The 18068-nt window shown below is 33.7% G+C and overlaps 1 protein-coding gene across 1 annotated transcript in view; it reads right to left on the bottom strand.

The window, feature by feature from the left end:
• Window positions 1-3009: 3009 nt before the first annotated feature.
• The window catches only part of LOC148944366 (uncharacterized), a 469003-nt gene continuing 453944 nt past the window's right edge, over window positions 3010-18068 (bottom strand). The window contains exons 18-19 of the mRNA XM_089099911.1: window positions 13198-13335; window positions 3010-4378 (exon numbers count right to left, since the gene is read on the bottom strand). Coding sequence (XP_088956037.1) covers window positions 4260-4378; window positions 13198-13335 — 257 coding nt within the window. The 3' untranslated portion in view covers window positions 3010-4259. The remainder of the gene's footprint in view (window positions 4379-13197; window positions 13336-18068) is intronic.

Here is an 18068-nt window from a genome sequence, read left to right as displayed (position 1 = left end):
GGTAACTGTCGTGAACCACTAATGCCGGTAAATCATCTGGATTCCCTGTATATTGATCTTGATTGGCTGCAAAGTCAGGGTCACATTTTCTACAGTATATTGTAACTTCACTCTTGTCATATCTCTTTGTATAGTCAATGATACTATTTGCATTCATATCATGAAATTCACGTGTTTCAATCTGTCTATTTGAAGCAATATCACATACAGTGTTTTCAAATGATGAATCACATTCAGTAACTGCCAAATAAAAATCCCTTGGTTTATAGTCATAATAGGCAGTGTCGTCACAACGATGATGTAGAAACCAAATTGTCTTGTTACCCCAACAGTTGAATCGTAGACCTGATTCTTCCTCCCAGAATAATTGAAATCCATGACGATACCAATCTCGTAGAAATAAACTAAAATCATGTTTGGGATTCTTTCCAATCATACCGGGGTAAGTATTCTCAAACTGATCACATTTGGCATAGAGACAATTGGAGCACAGATGTCCTCTCGGGTGAGAGTCACAAATCTCTTCAAGACATGAAATCCTTTAATTTGTACTGCATAGCCTCTATGTAATTTACAAGGATTACATAATTTGCACTTTTCATTATAGTCATCAATAATTGTACAATTCTCACATTGTGTCCAACTGCCAAGAGTGTACATGCATAGTGGACATGTATAGAACATTTTTGGTTTCCGTTTTCAAATCTCTCACAGCTAAAACGAAAGTGATCCTCGTTCGATAAATTCAGGGTGGAGGTAAGGTGAGAGGAGTAACTCTGTGACGTCACCTCTTTCGAAAGGTGGGGGAGCCATCTACATTGAATCTATGGCAATGTTTTCAAAAGTATATCCACGATATTTTCTGCTTTGTTCCAATTAATATATGAATAAATTGAGTATAAGCATTTGAGTCACATCGACAAAGTTTCATACAATAGTCCAATGGGGGAGAATCAGTTTTCATTATATTGTCAAGTGTTCCCCGAGAGAATATCTTCCGTTGAAGGGATAACTAGAGTAAATCATCATTCAAAATCAAATGTTTTTCCACAAACGCAAGATTCAATCTAATTCTCTGTTTCTCAAACTTATTCAGTTTTTAATCCTACCTCTGTGACTGTTAACTCTAGACTGATTGTGATTCGTTAGCCTAAAATTCTAAAAAAAAGAATGGGAACATTTTCGATCTAGAATCAGTTTTATTGTATAATTACGACAATAATAGTACACATGTACAATTAACGATACAGTTTATTGTCTTCGATATGCTTCACTAATGCACTTAAAGCACATTGAAGTCTATTCACATGCGCTATATCAACTTTTGCAGCGAAGCATAATTGAACCTCCATTTAAAATTTTCTCAAGGATATTACATATCTTGCTTATACTTCATCCCATTCCAGACAAAGGCGTAATCCTCTCGTGCTACCAACTCCACTATCAACTTTTAATAGGGTAGACATTCCACTCATCATCAGCACAAATATATCCAAATGAGTAAAGTCAAACTGTTCTCACTCACATGAATTCTATTCACACACTAATAAAACCATAGCAAAAATCCTTTTCTTATATTCTCTGCAATCCTGTCCCGCAAATATTTCCGACTCCCGGATTGGCTTAGAAAAAGACACGTGATCCTGTTTCCCGTTAGACTCGATCAATAATTCACCGTCTTTGCTTATGTAATCAATTTCTCAGAAATCCACTTCCCCCCGAGTTGATCAATACAATGTCCCCTTAGTGCGCATGTGCAAACTTCACCCCCGGAGTCATTACACCTAGAAACAACAAATAAATCGACTCGATCGATAGTCCTTGAATAAATTATGTTAGCTTGGCGTTAGACTCAATTGTAGATAGCAGCACGGTGTACTCGTAGTGATTATTGATAGCTCCCTACTCTCCTCAAAGATATAATTTCTGAACTTTTCAATAACGCTGAACAAAATGGCTATCTCAAAATTTTGATTGGATGTGTTCGGGGAAATTATAGACGGGGGGGCGTCCATTTGCCCTCCAGTCACTTTTGACTATTAAAATGGAACTAGCCCTCTCAATTTTCAATCGAATGAGCCTCTTTTGAAGTTTCTACGACAACTCTTTCTGTAAGAAGTGCCCTGGTCTAAAAAAACAAACCAAAAAATAAATGATACATTGTGCCAACATAGAGAGACAGAGTCTCTCTATTGAAAAATACAGTGAGTATTCTATAGAGAATTTGAGTTATAAATTGGTCAATTACACGGGGGGAGGGGTGCATAGTAAAGCAAAAGAAATTTAGGAGTAACGTAAGTAAGTATTTTACAGCGTTTCGCGTTTTGTCTAGAATTTTATATTGTTTTTTTTGGAGGGTGGAACGACTATATACTTACCAAGAGGGGAACGAAATAACTCGAGTATTTTGTTATTAGCCTTTCGTCCTATTTTTTACTTCACAGAATGAATCTTGTTGCATATGTCCCAAAACATATGATTGATAATACATATTGTATGTGCAGAGGCAACATATATATTTGATATGTTCTACTTGCCAATTCCTTGTCTCAAGCTCCATAATGTTTACACATAAATAACGTAAGTTAAAACCATCTTCTTAGTTCTATTCCAAAAGTTTAAAAATTACAACCATCTATTAAAAAGGTAAAATCACTGCTGTGAGACTATAAACAAAAATGTAAGCCAGAGGCTATGACAAACTGTCCAAAAATAAGCTAGACTTGTTTTGCCCCAAAACCAACACAACTATTACCTTGTTTACTTAATACACTTATCATTATATTGTTGGTTTGGTGAAACCGCCCATTAATTGATTATGCTCCAACACGGCTTTTACCATTAGTGGAGCTCTACTTGTGTAAGCATTATGAAGATGCCTCCATGTTACAGAAAATAGAAAAATACAGTCATGAAAGCTTAAACATAGTATTTATTTTTCAAAGAAAGTATAGAAATGACAACATACGTTAATATAAATAAACTGAAATAACTTATAGCAGGTGAATATCCATCTTAGACACAATATTTATCAACTACTTTTTATCTGCGTGCTGCTTAAAAAAACTACTGTCTTACTAAAAACAAACATCAAGCATAACTATAGGGAAATTTTAAGACAGTGTAACTTACTCAAGCCTCAAATGAATATTTCAGTCCTATATTTAAGGGCCATCCTCAGCAGAACATTAATAAGTATAATAAAACAAAATTGAACTTACAGTAAAATGTGATCTTTAAAGCTTAAACTTAAATTCAAACAGTCCCAGAATCTTTACTTCAACGAAGGACAACTAGGACTGATGATAAAAAGAAAATGAAACAAGGCTATTCATTCCGGTGAAATAAAAATTAGAACAGGTTTTTAATGCTATTCTTGCCTTTCTGGCACATAACCTCAAACGTCTATTAATAGCAGGCTCACTATTGTTGACTAATAATTTTTTAATATAATTTCTCAAATCCTATTCAATTAAATTTGTGTATAAAGTATTGAGTGAATACTGCCCTATATCCCTATTTAAAGAAATAATATTACATACATTGAGTTTAGTTTATATTGACTAACGAAGAGCCTGTTTCATACAAGAACGAGTCCTTGCTAATTAGGAAATTTTTTTGAAACGTATTGTCCGCCTGGGATTATCAAAGACATGGTCCCCTAGAGCAGAATTTAAAGAATTATGAGTCCTATTAGAATTTAAAGCCTTGGTTATGTCATCTCTATGTAGTTGCAGATGTTTTACTGAATCCTGATGGGTTTTACCAACATTAACTGCCAACTGTTATACGGCATACTGCCATGTTGTGACTCGCAATTTTTCAGCTTTCAAATAATTTATATACAAAAATGAAATTTAAAAAAATCAAAGGACAAGCAACATTTAAAAGCACATTTCCTTTCATCAATTAAAATACACCCAATATAAAGGCAATACAAGTTAAAGCACAAAAGATATTTACAAAATTGATATGATATCTGATAATTGCCGAATAAAGCATAGCATATTAATATAAACTAAGGAACAGTCGAAAACCTTTCCAAGAGAAAATACTTTTAAAGATTGACAGTTTGATAATACTAAAAAAAAATTAAAATGTACAAGTAGCAGCATAAATTTAGAACAATGTAGAAACCACCTAATGTTGCGGATAAACTTTTTTTTTTGGAGAAGTATTTATTCCCTTAAACTTAAAAAGTTTTGAACACTCCCTGAGAACTTGAAACTCGAAAACATTCTTTTAGACTTGAAATATGTTCATTCCCTCAAACTTCTTGTTCTTGTTAAGTGCCCTCCTTGTTGAAGCTCGTTTTGATGTTCAGTCGTACGAAAGCTCCTTGTTCTTTGCCTTGGTGCTGGTAGAAAGTCTTGCTGAGCTGAAAAATGAATTTCAAACTATACACAAACAAGTATCAGTAACAGCTAGACAATTTAGTTTTGAGAACTTTTTTTTAATGATCGGACATCTAGTAAAAGCTTATTAATGGCAGAATAATTGTATCTTATAAGGCTTATATAATATTCCTCACAAATTAGAACAAAAAAGTTTAGAAGGGATTCGAAAATGCATTTTAATTGTTGTTCTTGGCTTAACAGCCTCAGTTTCCTGACTTTGTGGAGTTAGTGCCGAACGTTTCTGAGCCAAATTACCGGTGTTTTCCTAAGTTTGATCCTTTGAAAAAATTTTATAGTGCAGCAATTTTTGTTAAAAATACGGTGAAAGTAGATTTACGTTATGATGTTTCAAAAATGAATGTGTTGTAGTTTCCATTTATATTAATAAGAAGACCCTTACAGTTTTGTCATATTATTGTCCTCCTTCATATAAAAATCCCTCCTTATGTCTATCTCCGATTGAGACATTAGAAAAATATGTTTGGATTAATTTTAAGTGAGGGTTTTAATGCCAGAAGTCCTCTTTGGCTTTCTAGTAACATTACAGAGTGAGAAGGGCTGAATTGGAGTTGTTTTCGGAAGTATGCCATTGGTTGTAGTAAATGGTCCATCAGTAGCAACATATATAAGAATGAATAACAAGAGCCCGGATGTAACCGCCGTCGAAAATCGTTTGTCCCGTGATATTTATGATTGGAAATTATTAATTTGCCCCTGTCTTTTAGATCACGGTTACATTTCTTTTAAGCTAAGGTGATTACTCATGACTCCTCTATTATAAGTTTGACTTATCCACGGTTCAATTACAAGAAACCGAATTGGAATGTATTTAGCAAACATATTTAAAATAACATGAACGACATATTTGCCATGCCTTTGGAAAACAAACAAGAGATTGACAATTGTCTTGAAAACCTTTCAAATATAATACAAATCGGAATTAAAATTGCAATGCCTGAAAAAAACATCATTCTCAACAAGTATGCAAGATGGTGGACCCCAGAATTAACTGAATTAAGGCGTAATTATAGAAGAGAATTAAAAAAAAATTAAAATTCACTCAACTGATGAAAATTATCATTCTATGAAAATGAAAAAATAACTGTATTCAAATGAAATTAAAAATTCAAAACTTGAAGATTGGAAGAAATTTTTATAAATAAAGGTAGCTTAGATCCCTGGATAACAATACATAAAATATGTTCCAACCGCCCCTCTATAGTATCTCCAATTCGTATTGCAAAAGATAATGGTGTGTTCGCAGAATCGTACCAGGAAGCTGGTGAGGTATTCTTTGACAAATGGTTTACCTCCGATGACCGCTCAACGGAAACTTCTTATCACCGCCAGATTCGAGATCAAGTTGAATATGCATTTGACAATAACCGAGATAAACTGTCACCAATAACTTCAGATTCATTACAAGATGCTATTCATTATCTAAAACCATTGAAAGCTCCCGGCTTAGATGGTATTGTGAAGAGTCTCAGTTTAGCTTTCAAGATGTAAAGAACTCTGTAACAGAAAGATTCGGAAAAAAAGCGAATGCATCGCTTAGCTTTCAGTGAACAGTGATAAAAGTTAAACTACATTATAGACAATAAAGTGCAATACAGGATGACAAAATCCGTCAAGATTAATTCGATATTCGAATTAATCTGTGTATTAATCACCAGCAAATTATGAAAACAATCCAATGAATATCAGCTTCCCAAGGCATGACCATGGTTTTCGCTAACCGGGTTTGACTTTCGCTTTCGCCAGTGACAGTGACTATGGCTTCGGGCATTGATACCGGCGGCAAAAATGAAGACGAAAGTGTATGTCCCGTCGATCAACAAAGAAGTGTCGCTGCATTACTGAGACTTCTGAAAGAGGTCCTCGGAAACTTTAAAAAAGTCCCTGGCGGGAAAGACAATGTTAGAGAAATATGCGACTGAATCCTGGTTTTGCACCAGACTGTAATAGAAGAAAATTCCAAACTTCTCTGTAACGAGAATAAACACCTGCAAAAATTGTTAAACTACAGAACAAGTTGCAAGAAATTCGTCAAAGTTCGTCTATAATTCTGAATCGTTCCCCTTCAAATGCCAGCGTAGTAAAAGGACCCGAGTCACATTGCCTGGTCCTCGAACCAATGAACACTACCCTATTGAATCAGGATGGAAGGAATAGATCTCAGAGAAATCAAAATACTGAACATTTTACCAAAGAGATATCCCAACTGCTAAAGGGGGATAACACAAAATTCGCAGCAATGAAAATTGTACCAGGATGAGGAGGTAAATATGTTCTTGAAATGCAGAGCAAAAATGACTTAGATGAAGCACTCATGGTTTTAACAGAAAAATCTGAACCGTTGCAGTTCAAACCAAAACCAGTCACGAAGCGTCTCACACTAATGGTAGCAAAAGAAATACCAGGTTACGTAACACGCGAAAAATGTATGAGGTGTGTGATAGACTCGAACCCCTCAGTTAAAGACCTCGTAGCGAAAGGAGAAACCTTCAAGGTTATCAGTGTTGTGGAAAGAGGAACGAGAAAAAACGTAATTATTGAAGTTGGCCCAGTATTACGGAAGGAAATCATTTCAAGTCGTGGACTTTTGTTCAGCTTTTTACTGGTTGAATACGAGGATCACATCAACATCATTCGATGTACGAAGTGCTGTCTCTATGGACATAAACGTTCGGATTGTAAGGGTGATGTTACGTGCTCATGGTGCATGGTTATGTAATAAAAAAAATGTCAAACGTCAGCCACTTGTATCCTATGAATTTAAAAAATGTCCAATTGCTCGCGAAATCATGGGCCGTCTCAAGAAGAACATTCAGTATAGTTGAATGCACATAATTACTTACTTAGTACAAACAAACTGACATTTTTTCAGATTAACCTTCAGCACTATTATAGCACACTAGTTCAGTTTCAGAAGACTCTTTGTGACTTAAAACCAGATGTGGTATTGCTACAAGAACTATATGTCACCAAGCTCGGAAAAATAACATGTGTACCTAGTGATTATGCAGTATTTTCAAAGTTTGATTTTGAAAAAAGATTCTTTAGTGTTGCAGTATTAGTTAAAAAAATAATTAAAGTGCGATATTCATTATGATGAAACCTAAAACGAATGTGTCACCGTCTCTATATATTTGAAGTCAAGAATCAAAGGAGTGTCATCAGTATATTGTTCCCCTTCACTGCAGTCCCTAGATTGTCAGCTGAGTATTTTGGATAGATAAGCAAATAACCATTTGCCCTAAGAAATTCATATAAAGCTGCTATTGAATCCACCATTTTATATGCAATACCCGTATGGCTTTCAGCGCTGAATAAAAACAAAATTGTAAAACAGTTAGTTTCTATCCAAAGAATTTCTATGGTTTTAATTTCCAAAGCTTTTTTATCCGCTAAAACCGAGGCAATAACGGCTTTAGTGGGATGCATTCCTATTGACTTTAGAGCCAAAGAGATGTCTCTCACAAGATATCTGAAGAGAGGAAGGCCTGATCATTGGCCACACCTGAATAACTTAAATAACTATAATTTAAATAAACATACACATTATACGGACTCGCAAGTGAATTATATATTCGGTAATTCCCTTGCTACTTCTAATAATATAAATGAAATTCGGAAACCTTACGCAAAAAGCTATATATGAAATGGCTATAATGTGCTATATATGAAAAAGCTATATTATTCTGCCAAGCTGTTAAGTCCTGGAACCTCGAGTTTTTTACTGATTATACTGACCTTCTTTAAGTTAAAAAAATTACTCGTAATTATAAACTGACACAAATTGTTGCTGGTCACTGCAAATTAAATTCATTTTCATGCAGAATTAATAAAAGTAATCGTTCCACTTGTGATTGTGGTGACGAAGAGACTTTGTATCATTATCTTTTTGAGTGTAAATTTTTTGAAAACGAAAGGACTGAAATGCAATTTAAATTACAAGGGTTTTCTTACTCTATTACTTTTAAAATTAATGTTATCTGGTTTGTTAAAAAGGCTCGGTATGCCGTTTTGGAATATTTTAACTGAACAAAGAAATTGGATATTGTATAATTTTTTTCTTCTTCTTCTTCATCCTTCTCCCCTTCATTAACTTACTATTAAGTGTTAATAAATGTTGTCTACTTATTATTTTTCCTAGTTCCTTTGTGTTGTTTAGTATTTTGTTTGTGTTTTTCAGTTTCAGACATTCTAGGCTGTATTTTGTAGACTAAATAGTGAAACACTCTGTACAGGTTTAATCATTGAATAAGATTATTCATTCATATCTTTGACTTTTGTACTATAAGGCTTATTTTTTATGTTTCACTTGGTCATTTTCACTTGACTTGGGAAAATCGGTTCAATTCATTTTCGTATAAGTCAGAAGTATTTACATCTCTTGATTTTCTGTTGAATGTATTCCATTCTCAGAATTTCCAGTACTCCTGTAGGAATTCAGTTCATCTTGACTATTCATTGGATATGTAAAAGTATCAGTCCATATATTACAGTTACATGTAAAGAATATTTCTAATTGAATACTTGGATCGTTGTTAACATTATCGTTACATTAAGTTTCGTTTTATAATTGATAAATTTTTATTCCATCTGTTTTATTACATCACCCTATTTAAGGACTTCCTACTATTTTCCAAGTTATTCCCGCCAGATATCTATAAAATTCAGGTAATCAATACTGTAAGTGGGACCAAACATCGTATTCTGTTCAAGATAAAGTAACAACAAATGTTTAAGAACAAACACTATCTTTTAATATTGTAACTTAAAATAGAACATCGTTTAACTCTTGCTAGGTAATTTCCTTGAACAAAGTGGTTATTTCCTAGACTTGGCCAGTGCTTGGAATTTGGGATGCAAAGGGTTCTTCGTCTTACATGCCCCTTGTATGAAATTTCATATTCCTTGTAAGAATTTTCGTGTTCTTGGATAAAGTAGATCTTGAGATAATACTCTAGGACAAATGTTGCGATTATATGGGTTTTTTTCCCGTATGTACTCTCGAATCGGTGTACAAATTAGAAGATTTGAAAATATGTTCTAGTTTACATCTTACAATTTACATGATTTTTCACCAGAATGAACTGTCATGTGTATAGTTAAATTTTTCTTATAAAAAAAATTCTTTTTTGTAAATCTTACATTGAATGGAATTTCAAACGGAATCACATTTTCTTCTCAATGAATGTTGAGTATTCTTTCTCCTGTGTTTTTCACTTGCAAAGTCTTTTATATTCTGTTTCAATTGCTAGATGTATTATAGTGGTCAAGCCGTTCATTGGCTTCTACATAAGTATTCTAAATCTAGTTTAGAAAATCTTCTTCGTTTGAAGTGTTTGGACATTTTATATTAAATGGTTCAATTCTCTTAGTTTGACATGTTGTTAATTGCGTTCGAATATTCAAAATAGTTGAACGTTTGTATGAATAGAATGAATTATGAACTCCAAAATGGGTGCAAACATTTCAAAATTTGAAAAAATTCTCTAGTAAACATCATACATTAACATGATATTTAAGGTTTTTTGTTTTGTATGAACCCTCGAATGGGTGCACAAATTAAAAAATTGAAAAAAAAGTTCCCGTATACACCTAATATGTATATGATTTTTCTCCAGTATGAAGTCTCATGTCTGTAGTTAAATTTGTATTATGAGAAAATTCTTTGTTGTAAATCTCACATTTGAATAAAATTCCAAATGGAAGTCAATTTTCTTATCGATGAACCTCTGTTGAGGATTCTTTATCCCATGTTTTCGATTTACAAGGTTTCTTTTGAATCTAGTCTAGAAAAATGTCTTCATTTGAAGTGTTGATTTTGCGTTATATGTATCTTCAACGGACACAGATATATTGAATACTGGTAGCACAGTAGAGAGAATATAATACAGTATCGATAAAGGCTGTACTCTCCGTTAAAAAAACCTGAAATACATTTAAAACAACACAAACTTCATAATTCGCCTTCGCGCATGTGCGACTCCGATGTATACATCACAGAGGCCTATGAAAAAACCTGTTTTTTTTTGTCCGACCACTAGCAACTGAACTAAGGATATGACGTATATTGCCAGGGACGATACGCGCGGTATCAAATGTGTATCATGTTTGAAAAAAGTGGACCCTACAGTTCCACAATCCACAGTGAGCAGTGACTGGTAGTTTGTTCGTGTTTTTGACTAATTTACATACGAAACAAGTGTAATATATATGTTTTTACCAAGAAAAATAGCCTATTTTGTTATGAATATGTTCAATCTTTGGTTTGTAATCTGAGAAAGTGTCAATTTGGTTAATAAAAGGAACTAGAATCCATATGGCTTGAACTAAAGCATAACTAAAAGACTTATGATTTGAGCTAAATCACTCTACTGTGACAAACAAGTCATCTCAAAATTTCTAAAAACTGTGACTGACAAGTTTGATTTACTAAAATGATGGCTATGAGTATCACCTACAGTTTTTGAGTATGATCTAAGGCAGAATATATTTGATTAATCCAATACATAGTTTTATTATAGCTTCACCTGGCTGAATTCGGTTATGTAATGCCTCAAACAACGAAAAATAAGCTAAATTGCATATATTAGCTTAATATGTCGTATGATTCATTTTAGTGCCACAGTTGCGTCATCACAATTATCAATAATTGTGACTGACAAGTCTGATTTGGTCATGGATATATCCTTGTCTGGCTCATTGTAATCTAAATTTGGATGTTTTTGGTCAGAATCTGCTAACCTGTATATTGAACTATCTTATTGTATCATTAAAAATATTCAGTTTATAACATCTTTTGAGATATTAGAATACATATTATAAGTTTTGATATTGCTCTTTGTTTTCCAGTAAATTTCAAAGATTGGATATTTCATTTTTTAGTTCATGTAATCTAAATATGTTAGTTCTTTGTCAGAATCTGCTAACCTGTACATTGAACTCTCTTATTGTACCACTAGAAATGTTCAGCTTATAATTTCCTTTGAGATATTAAAATGCACATTTTAGGTTTTGATGCTGCCCTTTGCTTTGAAGTGAATGGCCAAACTAAAAAAAAAGCCTATGGATTAAAATCCACGTCCGCTCTCTTAACAATCTCAGAAAGTTTCATATCAATAAATAGATTTAAACTGGTAATATCAATTTATTAAAGGAAGGGTTGGTTGGGTTGGAGTTTTTTCCAACTGCAGTCCTGAAATAAAAAAGACTTCTAAAATAAAAAAGAAAAATAGTCGAAGTTTTTTTTTGTGTTATATACCAATCAGAAAGTTTTAATTCCAAAATCCATGTTGAATATGTGAAATATGTTTGAAATTGCTTTTAAAAAAAGGCGTGCTTGAAATTGAACAGTTTGTTCGTTTATCCCTTAAATTTTGTGTACATTCCAAAATAAAATAACTCAATCAAGGAGGCACACTTGTGCCTTTGTAAAGAGGCGACCCACCACAATGTTAAGCGATTTCCAGTCCTAGAAGTTGCAGAGAGACAGCAGTAATCGCATTTTGTAGCCCAAGCTCAAACTAAGAAACGTGCAAAATTTCACCCCCTCCGACTTTATCTTCAAGGGTAAAAGTGGGCCGGAAGTTTCGACCCTCCGACCACAGCCCCCCTTTAACGTTGTCCGATTGGGTTGAAATTTAGAGGTTAAGCTTTCCTAGGGCCCAGGAGCTTATCCTCGAAATTTCAGCTCAATCCGATTACTCCCTCCCTGTTTTCCAAAAACCAAATATAGCCACTTAAAGTTCAAAAATTTTTTTTTTTAGCCCCACCTACATGCCACAGTTGGCAACTGATCCGGGTGAATGAGGACTCATTCGAAGCAGAATTCGACCTATTAGGGCCTTTTGATATTTTCAGACCGAAAAAATTATCCCCCGAATTTACATTCACGAAAAACCTCGTTTTCCTATAAGAACCCGCTATAAGCGGGCTCTTATCGTTTTCCTATAAGAGCCCGCAAGCTGTCAAATCAGCTAACAGTTAGTCAAGCAATAATAAGTAATAAACTGTACAAAAACGTGCAGAAATTATTTGAAAAAAACTACGTTTTCTAAAGAGTTAAAGAGGCTGAGTTACAAGGTTGAACCTTAAAAAGTACAGGGATTAGGAGGCACAGTTTGGGGGCTGCCGTCCCCCGAACCCCACACTTTCGCGGACTTTAAATAAAAAAGAAGTTTTTTAAACCGAAAGTAAGGAGCGACATTAAAAATTAAAACGATCAGAAATTGTTCCGTATATGAACGGGGCTGTGCCCTCCGCAACGCCTCGCTCTTTACGCTAAAGTTGGACTTTCTCACAACTCTTTTTTTTAAACAATAAAAACTTTAGCGTAAAGAGCGAGGCGTTGAGGAGGGCACAGCCCCTTTCATATACGGAATAATTTCTGTTCGTTTTAAGATTTAATGTCGCTCCTTACTTTCAGTTTAAAAAAACTTTTTATTTTTTTATTTAAAGGCTGCGAAAGCGGGGGGTTTGTGGGGCGGCAGCCCCCAACTGTGCCTCCTAATCCCTGTACGTTTTAAGGTTCGACCTCGTAACTCAGCCTCTTTAACTCTTTAGAAAACGTAGTTTTTTTCAAATAATAAGTTTTTGGAAGCAGTGCATCAGCTAGCTGCGCTTCTGTCGATTTCAGCTATAACCATTGTTTTTGATGCTTTTAATTTGCAGTCAAACGGGACATCCGCCCACTTTTTATGATGGTCCGTCCAATATGAAGTGCCAGTAACAAATTATGCGTAGGAGAGACTTCTCTCTTTACTAAGTCTAAACTATAATTACATACCGTTTATAAAAACTTCTTCAATTTCTCCGACAAAAGAAGAGCGGCGAGATACTGGTAAGGAAGAGGGAGGACCCAGTTCAGCATACGCTCTTGATCCTCTTCTAGATGGCATTAATGATGCGGGTGCAGATGATCCACCTAGTGAAATCAACATAATTATAAAATGATAACAGAACAAGGGTTTCTAGAAAATGCTTAAACTTAGTATTTTTAAACAATTTGTTATTATAGAAATATGGTAAAAAAAGACAAAGATATGTTCCTATTATTATAAAAAATAGATTATCAATATTTTTATACATTTGGGTATGAATATGAGATTAGTGCTGTCCCCCTTTAAAGGTGGAATAGAAAAAAGCAAATGTTTTCTTAATTCAAAGAGTTTTTGGCAGATAAAATTGTTTAGTTTTTAACGAATTCACGCTTTCAAGTTGTATTTATTCATAAATATTTTAGTCAGGGGTAATTTTTAAGTGAGGAACCACTTTCATTAGAAAGTTGATTTAACTGAAATTAATGATTTAAGTTAGTTCATCAAATTTCTACAAATGTCTTTCTTATTTTAATAGTACTTTCTTTATGTATGACCAGACAACGTTTTATCGTCATGGAAAGAATTTTGCAAGATATTAAAGGAATGTCTAGGACAAAAGTGAACATTCAAAATTGCATGCTAATATTTTGTCCTCGACAATTTTGTTTTCATAAGTCAGAAAAAGAATTTATGGTCTTGAATTTAACAGCCTTGATTGTAGGCGACGGAGTCCATAGTCATTTTAAAGTGGAGGAGGGATCTGTGCAAGATCTCCGGAGGAGGAGGATTGAAGGTACCTCTTGGCACATAAAGTGATTGCAACATAATGACTTTTTGTCTCTTTGCCCTCTGTTTAGATTAGAGGAGAGGAGCGGGTTCTTGCCTTTCATTTTGGTTGCACTTTAATTTATTACCAAACTTATTAGAAAATAGTCCTTTAGGTGTATGAAATTGCCAAAACAAACTCTATCTGAAACAGCTTACTGTAAACGTTGTGTAAACATTAAATACGGTAGAAAAATAAAAAAAATATATTCCTATTGAAAAATTAGAAATACCTATCTATAACTGACTGCAAAAATGTTTCATGAGCTTTGCAAAAAACTCATGCAATCAAAATAGAGATCAAACAAATCTGGGAACTACAAAATAGAGATCAAACAAATCTGGGAACTACAGATAACAATAGACTCTTTTAATTTTACTTATATTAATAAGTAATATATGACAGAGCAGTCAGGGCTAGTGAGCTTACTAGAGCTATTAATTTATAGCAAACCTTTTCAAAAATTAATTTTTGCAAAGGAAAGAAAGGAAACATATTAAAACCTCAGGCGATAAGAAATAATTTGCACTATAATACTTCAAACATAAACGAACAGAAGTTACTCTGAATAAACAAATGAAACGTAAAACGAACTGAAATTGAAATGAATAATCACACCAAACAGAAATACAAAAAGAAAACGAACTAAAAAACAATTAAGTCAAAAGTAAAACGAAGAGAAACCGCTACAAACAAGAGCAGAGCTACCGAGTCACCATAACCCAACAACTTGCAGGTATAAGTCTCAAATTTTTTATAACAAAACTACTGGCCTCTTTTCGACAAACCAATATTTAGGAGACAAAATGTTTTGGCACTCCTCTTACTTACGCTAAAAGTCACTTTTGAAGTATTCTCCCTTCCCTTAAGGACTCCCTGAAAGTTTCCACTGAATCCTTTCAGTACTTCCTCAAATATTGCATAAATGCTATTTTGATAACTGAGTTGTATATATTGTCATACTGTTTACCTCATCACTTCATCGCTTCACAAAGCTCAGCTCCAGTAATAAAAAAAAATGAAAATACAACAAAATTTGCTTTAAATATTTATTTTAGAATTACTTGGAATCTCAGCATTTGAAACACCTCATCAGATTTTCTTCGCTGTTTTTTTTTAAATTGTTGAGAAACAAACCTGTTTGATTTCTATAACCATATGGAGTTTTACACTTTTTTAAAAGTAATTAAATTGGGCGTCGTCTGTCCCATCTGAATTTTCAATTTGGAGAAAAACAAAACGTTGGGCCTCCACAAAGAGGCAGATAACTTGTACTTCAATATGTTTATTACACTTCAACTTTGTTATTTTTCCAACTCCTACTGCTGATATTCAGTTCTTAATATACAATGCTTCCCCATATTTTTTTCAATTTGTGTAGCCTACTGTTAAATTTCTAGTCAGTCTCATTTAGTTTTCTCTCTAACTTTATTCAGTAGTTTTAACTGGTGGTTTTTAGCCTGTGGTACGCTTACACTCAGGGGTAAGTAGGTCTGCAAAGGCGGGGGGGGGGGGGGGGTTACGCAAAAATTTCAGCGAAGGCAGAATAAATATCTTGGCTGCTTCACTGTGGAGGCTACGTTCTTAACATTTTTAATATCTTTTAAATAAAAAGCTGATGTTTATGCTATATGTCTAAAAAAGTTACATTCATGTTAAGTCCTTGATTAATCTACATATGTTTTATATTTATCTATCCATGGATATTTTTTTTTTTTGTGCGAAGGCAACCATAAAATAATACGTAAAATGTGTCTCCTCTTATCTAAGCTATATTATATTTGATTTTTTTTTCCAAATGCCTCAATTTAAAAAAAGTATAATGGAGGGGGTGGCAAATTATATAATTCAAAATATAAGGGGTAGTTTTGTTGTTTTGTCAATGTTGTTAAACAAAAATATCGAAAAAACACTCATTTCGATAAATATACCTAGGATAAATTTTCTAAATATAGGGGTGAGGGCAGAAGATCGACACCGGGAAGCTCAGATTAGATCCTTTCCATTGAATCTCGCAGAACTAGTATCATTTTATGAAGCAAGAACCAATGGAAATACCATCCGAGACATAGGTGTCACTAGCTAAAATGACTGAGAGTGATAATGTATTATACCAACTTGCCAGTGACTTTTACCGACTAATTTTGTTGGTATTGGTCTTAAAAGTACCTAATTTTCAACTTTTTACTAACTGAAACTAATATCTTTTTATTGATTTCACTTAATATGTTTCAATCGGAGCAATCACACTGCTAAGAGGAATTGGAGCCAGTAAAATAGCGGCGCGAAGCGCCACTATTTTACCAACTCGTATCTATTTTACCGAACGACTGAAACTATTAGGGGCGCTACCCCTGCCATCGTACATGATGTCCTTGATCAAGGGTACGAAAAGTAGGATATATTACAATTTCTAAATTTTGTATATGAACGAAAAGCTGATTAACAAGCTAGTTCTAGGGATTTGGGTGTAGGGTGATCATGATTTTTGAACAGAAAAAGTTTGCTTTAGATCTTCTTGAAAAGCCTAGTAAGTAGTAACCTATATGCTGTTCCAGCCAGTGATTGCGTAATATGCCTTACCAGGGGCCAGTGACCTATTACAATGAACCCTACATGGCTTGGTAGACATTTTTTCTATTGTGAGACTTATTTTTGTGTGTCAATCGATTAGAGAAAGTTGCTGGTTAGTCCAATATAATAACTTGATTGGTCGGTTTTCTAAAAAAAAACTTCCCAAGATATAATGTACTCAATTTAAAAAAAAACCCGATATAATGTCCATACACTACATCCCAATTTTCATTATGTTTTAAGACATTGTTTATAGTACACCATATATTTTTAACTTTTGAAAACAATGGATTTGTCAATTTTCAATGTGAGTACACTTTTCATTCTTTTATTTCCCAAAAAAAAATAAAGAAAAATGTTTTAGTCGTAAATTCAAATTTCAGAGGGACTTACCCCCCCCCCCCTCTCCCCTCCAACAATACAAACTCTTAAGAATATGACGACTATATTCGATAGAAACGTCAAAGCACACTTTTTTCTATTATGTAAATAAAATATCTCCACCATAGGTATGTTTACAAGTTTAAATTGTTTTTAAAAACAGTTTTTTATCATTCAGAAATAAAAATATTTCCTAAGATGATATATTTTTTTGCTTTGACTGAAAATCATGCTTGCTACAAAGAGTTTGAGAGTTTTGGGGGGGTTAAATTTCACCGGCTCTTGCTATAAACGGGGTTTATCTAATTCCGATGTCACGGCGGATGACTTTGGGAAAAAATGCGCGTGGGAGGGGGGGCCTAGTTGCCCTCCATTTTTTTTTTTTTGGCTTACTTAAAAAGGACATTAGAACTATTAATTTCCGCTCGACTGAATCTCCAGATAGGAGCTTTTAAATTCTATAATAGGTTTCTCTGATTGTGTGATTTTCATTAAAGTTCTATGAGTTTTAGAAGGTGTTTTCCCCTTTTTTCGAAAACATGGCAAATTTTTCTCAGGCGCGTAACTTTTGATTGGTATAGCTAAACTTAATGAAACTGATATATTTGAAATCATAAGGATTCGCTCTTTACGCTAAAGTTTTTTATTGTTTTAAAAAATAAAGTTGTGAGACAAGGTCAAACTTTAGCGTAAAGAATGCGATGAGGAGGGGGGACAGCCCCCCTCATATAGAGAATAACTTCTCTTCGTTTTAAGTTTTAATGTCGCTCCTTTACTTTCAGTTTTAAAACACTTTTTTTTTTATTTAATTTCTGATATTTTTTTAGTTAATGCAGCTTCTATTTACATAAAAATTTTACTTTTATTTTGCTAAATGGATCTCTTTATAAATTAACTGACGTAACTAACTTTTATGTCCGTGTATTTTTCTTCTGTCAAAAAATACAAAGTTTCATATTTTTGCAAATATGAGCTTTAAAGCAGTTAAATAGAGTTTTCTGATACGCTGAATCTAACGGTGTGATTTTAATTTATATTAATTCACTTGTAGGGGGT

This window comes from Artemia sp. Qi Xiang Cuo, chromosome 14 (assembly GCF_049724085.1).
Source record: "Artemia sp. Qi Xiang Cuo chromosome 14, ASM4972408v1, whole genome shotgun sequence".
NCBI classification, from domain to species: domain Eukaryota; kingdom Metazoa; phylum Arthropoda; class Branchiopoda; order Anostraca; family Artemiidae; genus Artemia; species Artemia sp. Qi Xiang Cuo.
Note: the sequence above shows the minus strand (reverse complement) of the source record. Positions and strands in the feature narration are given on the sequence as shown.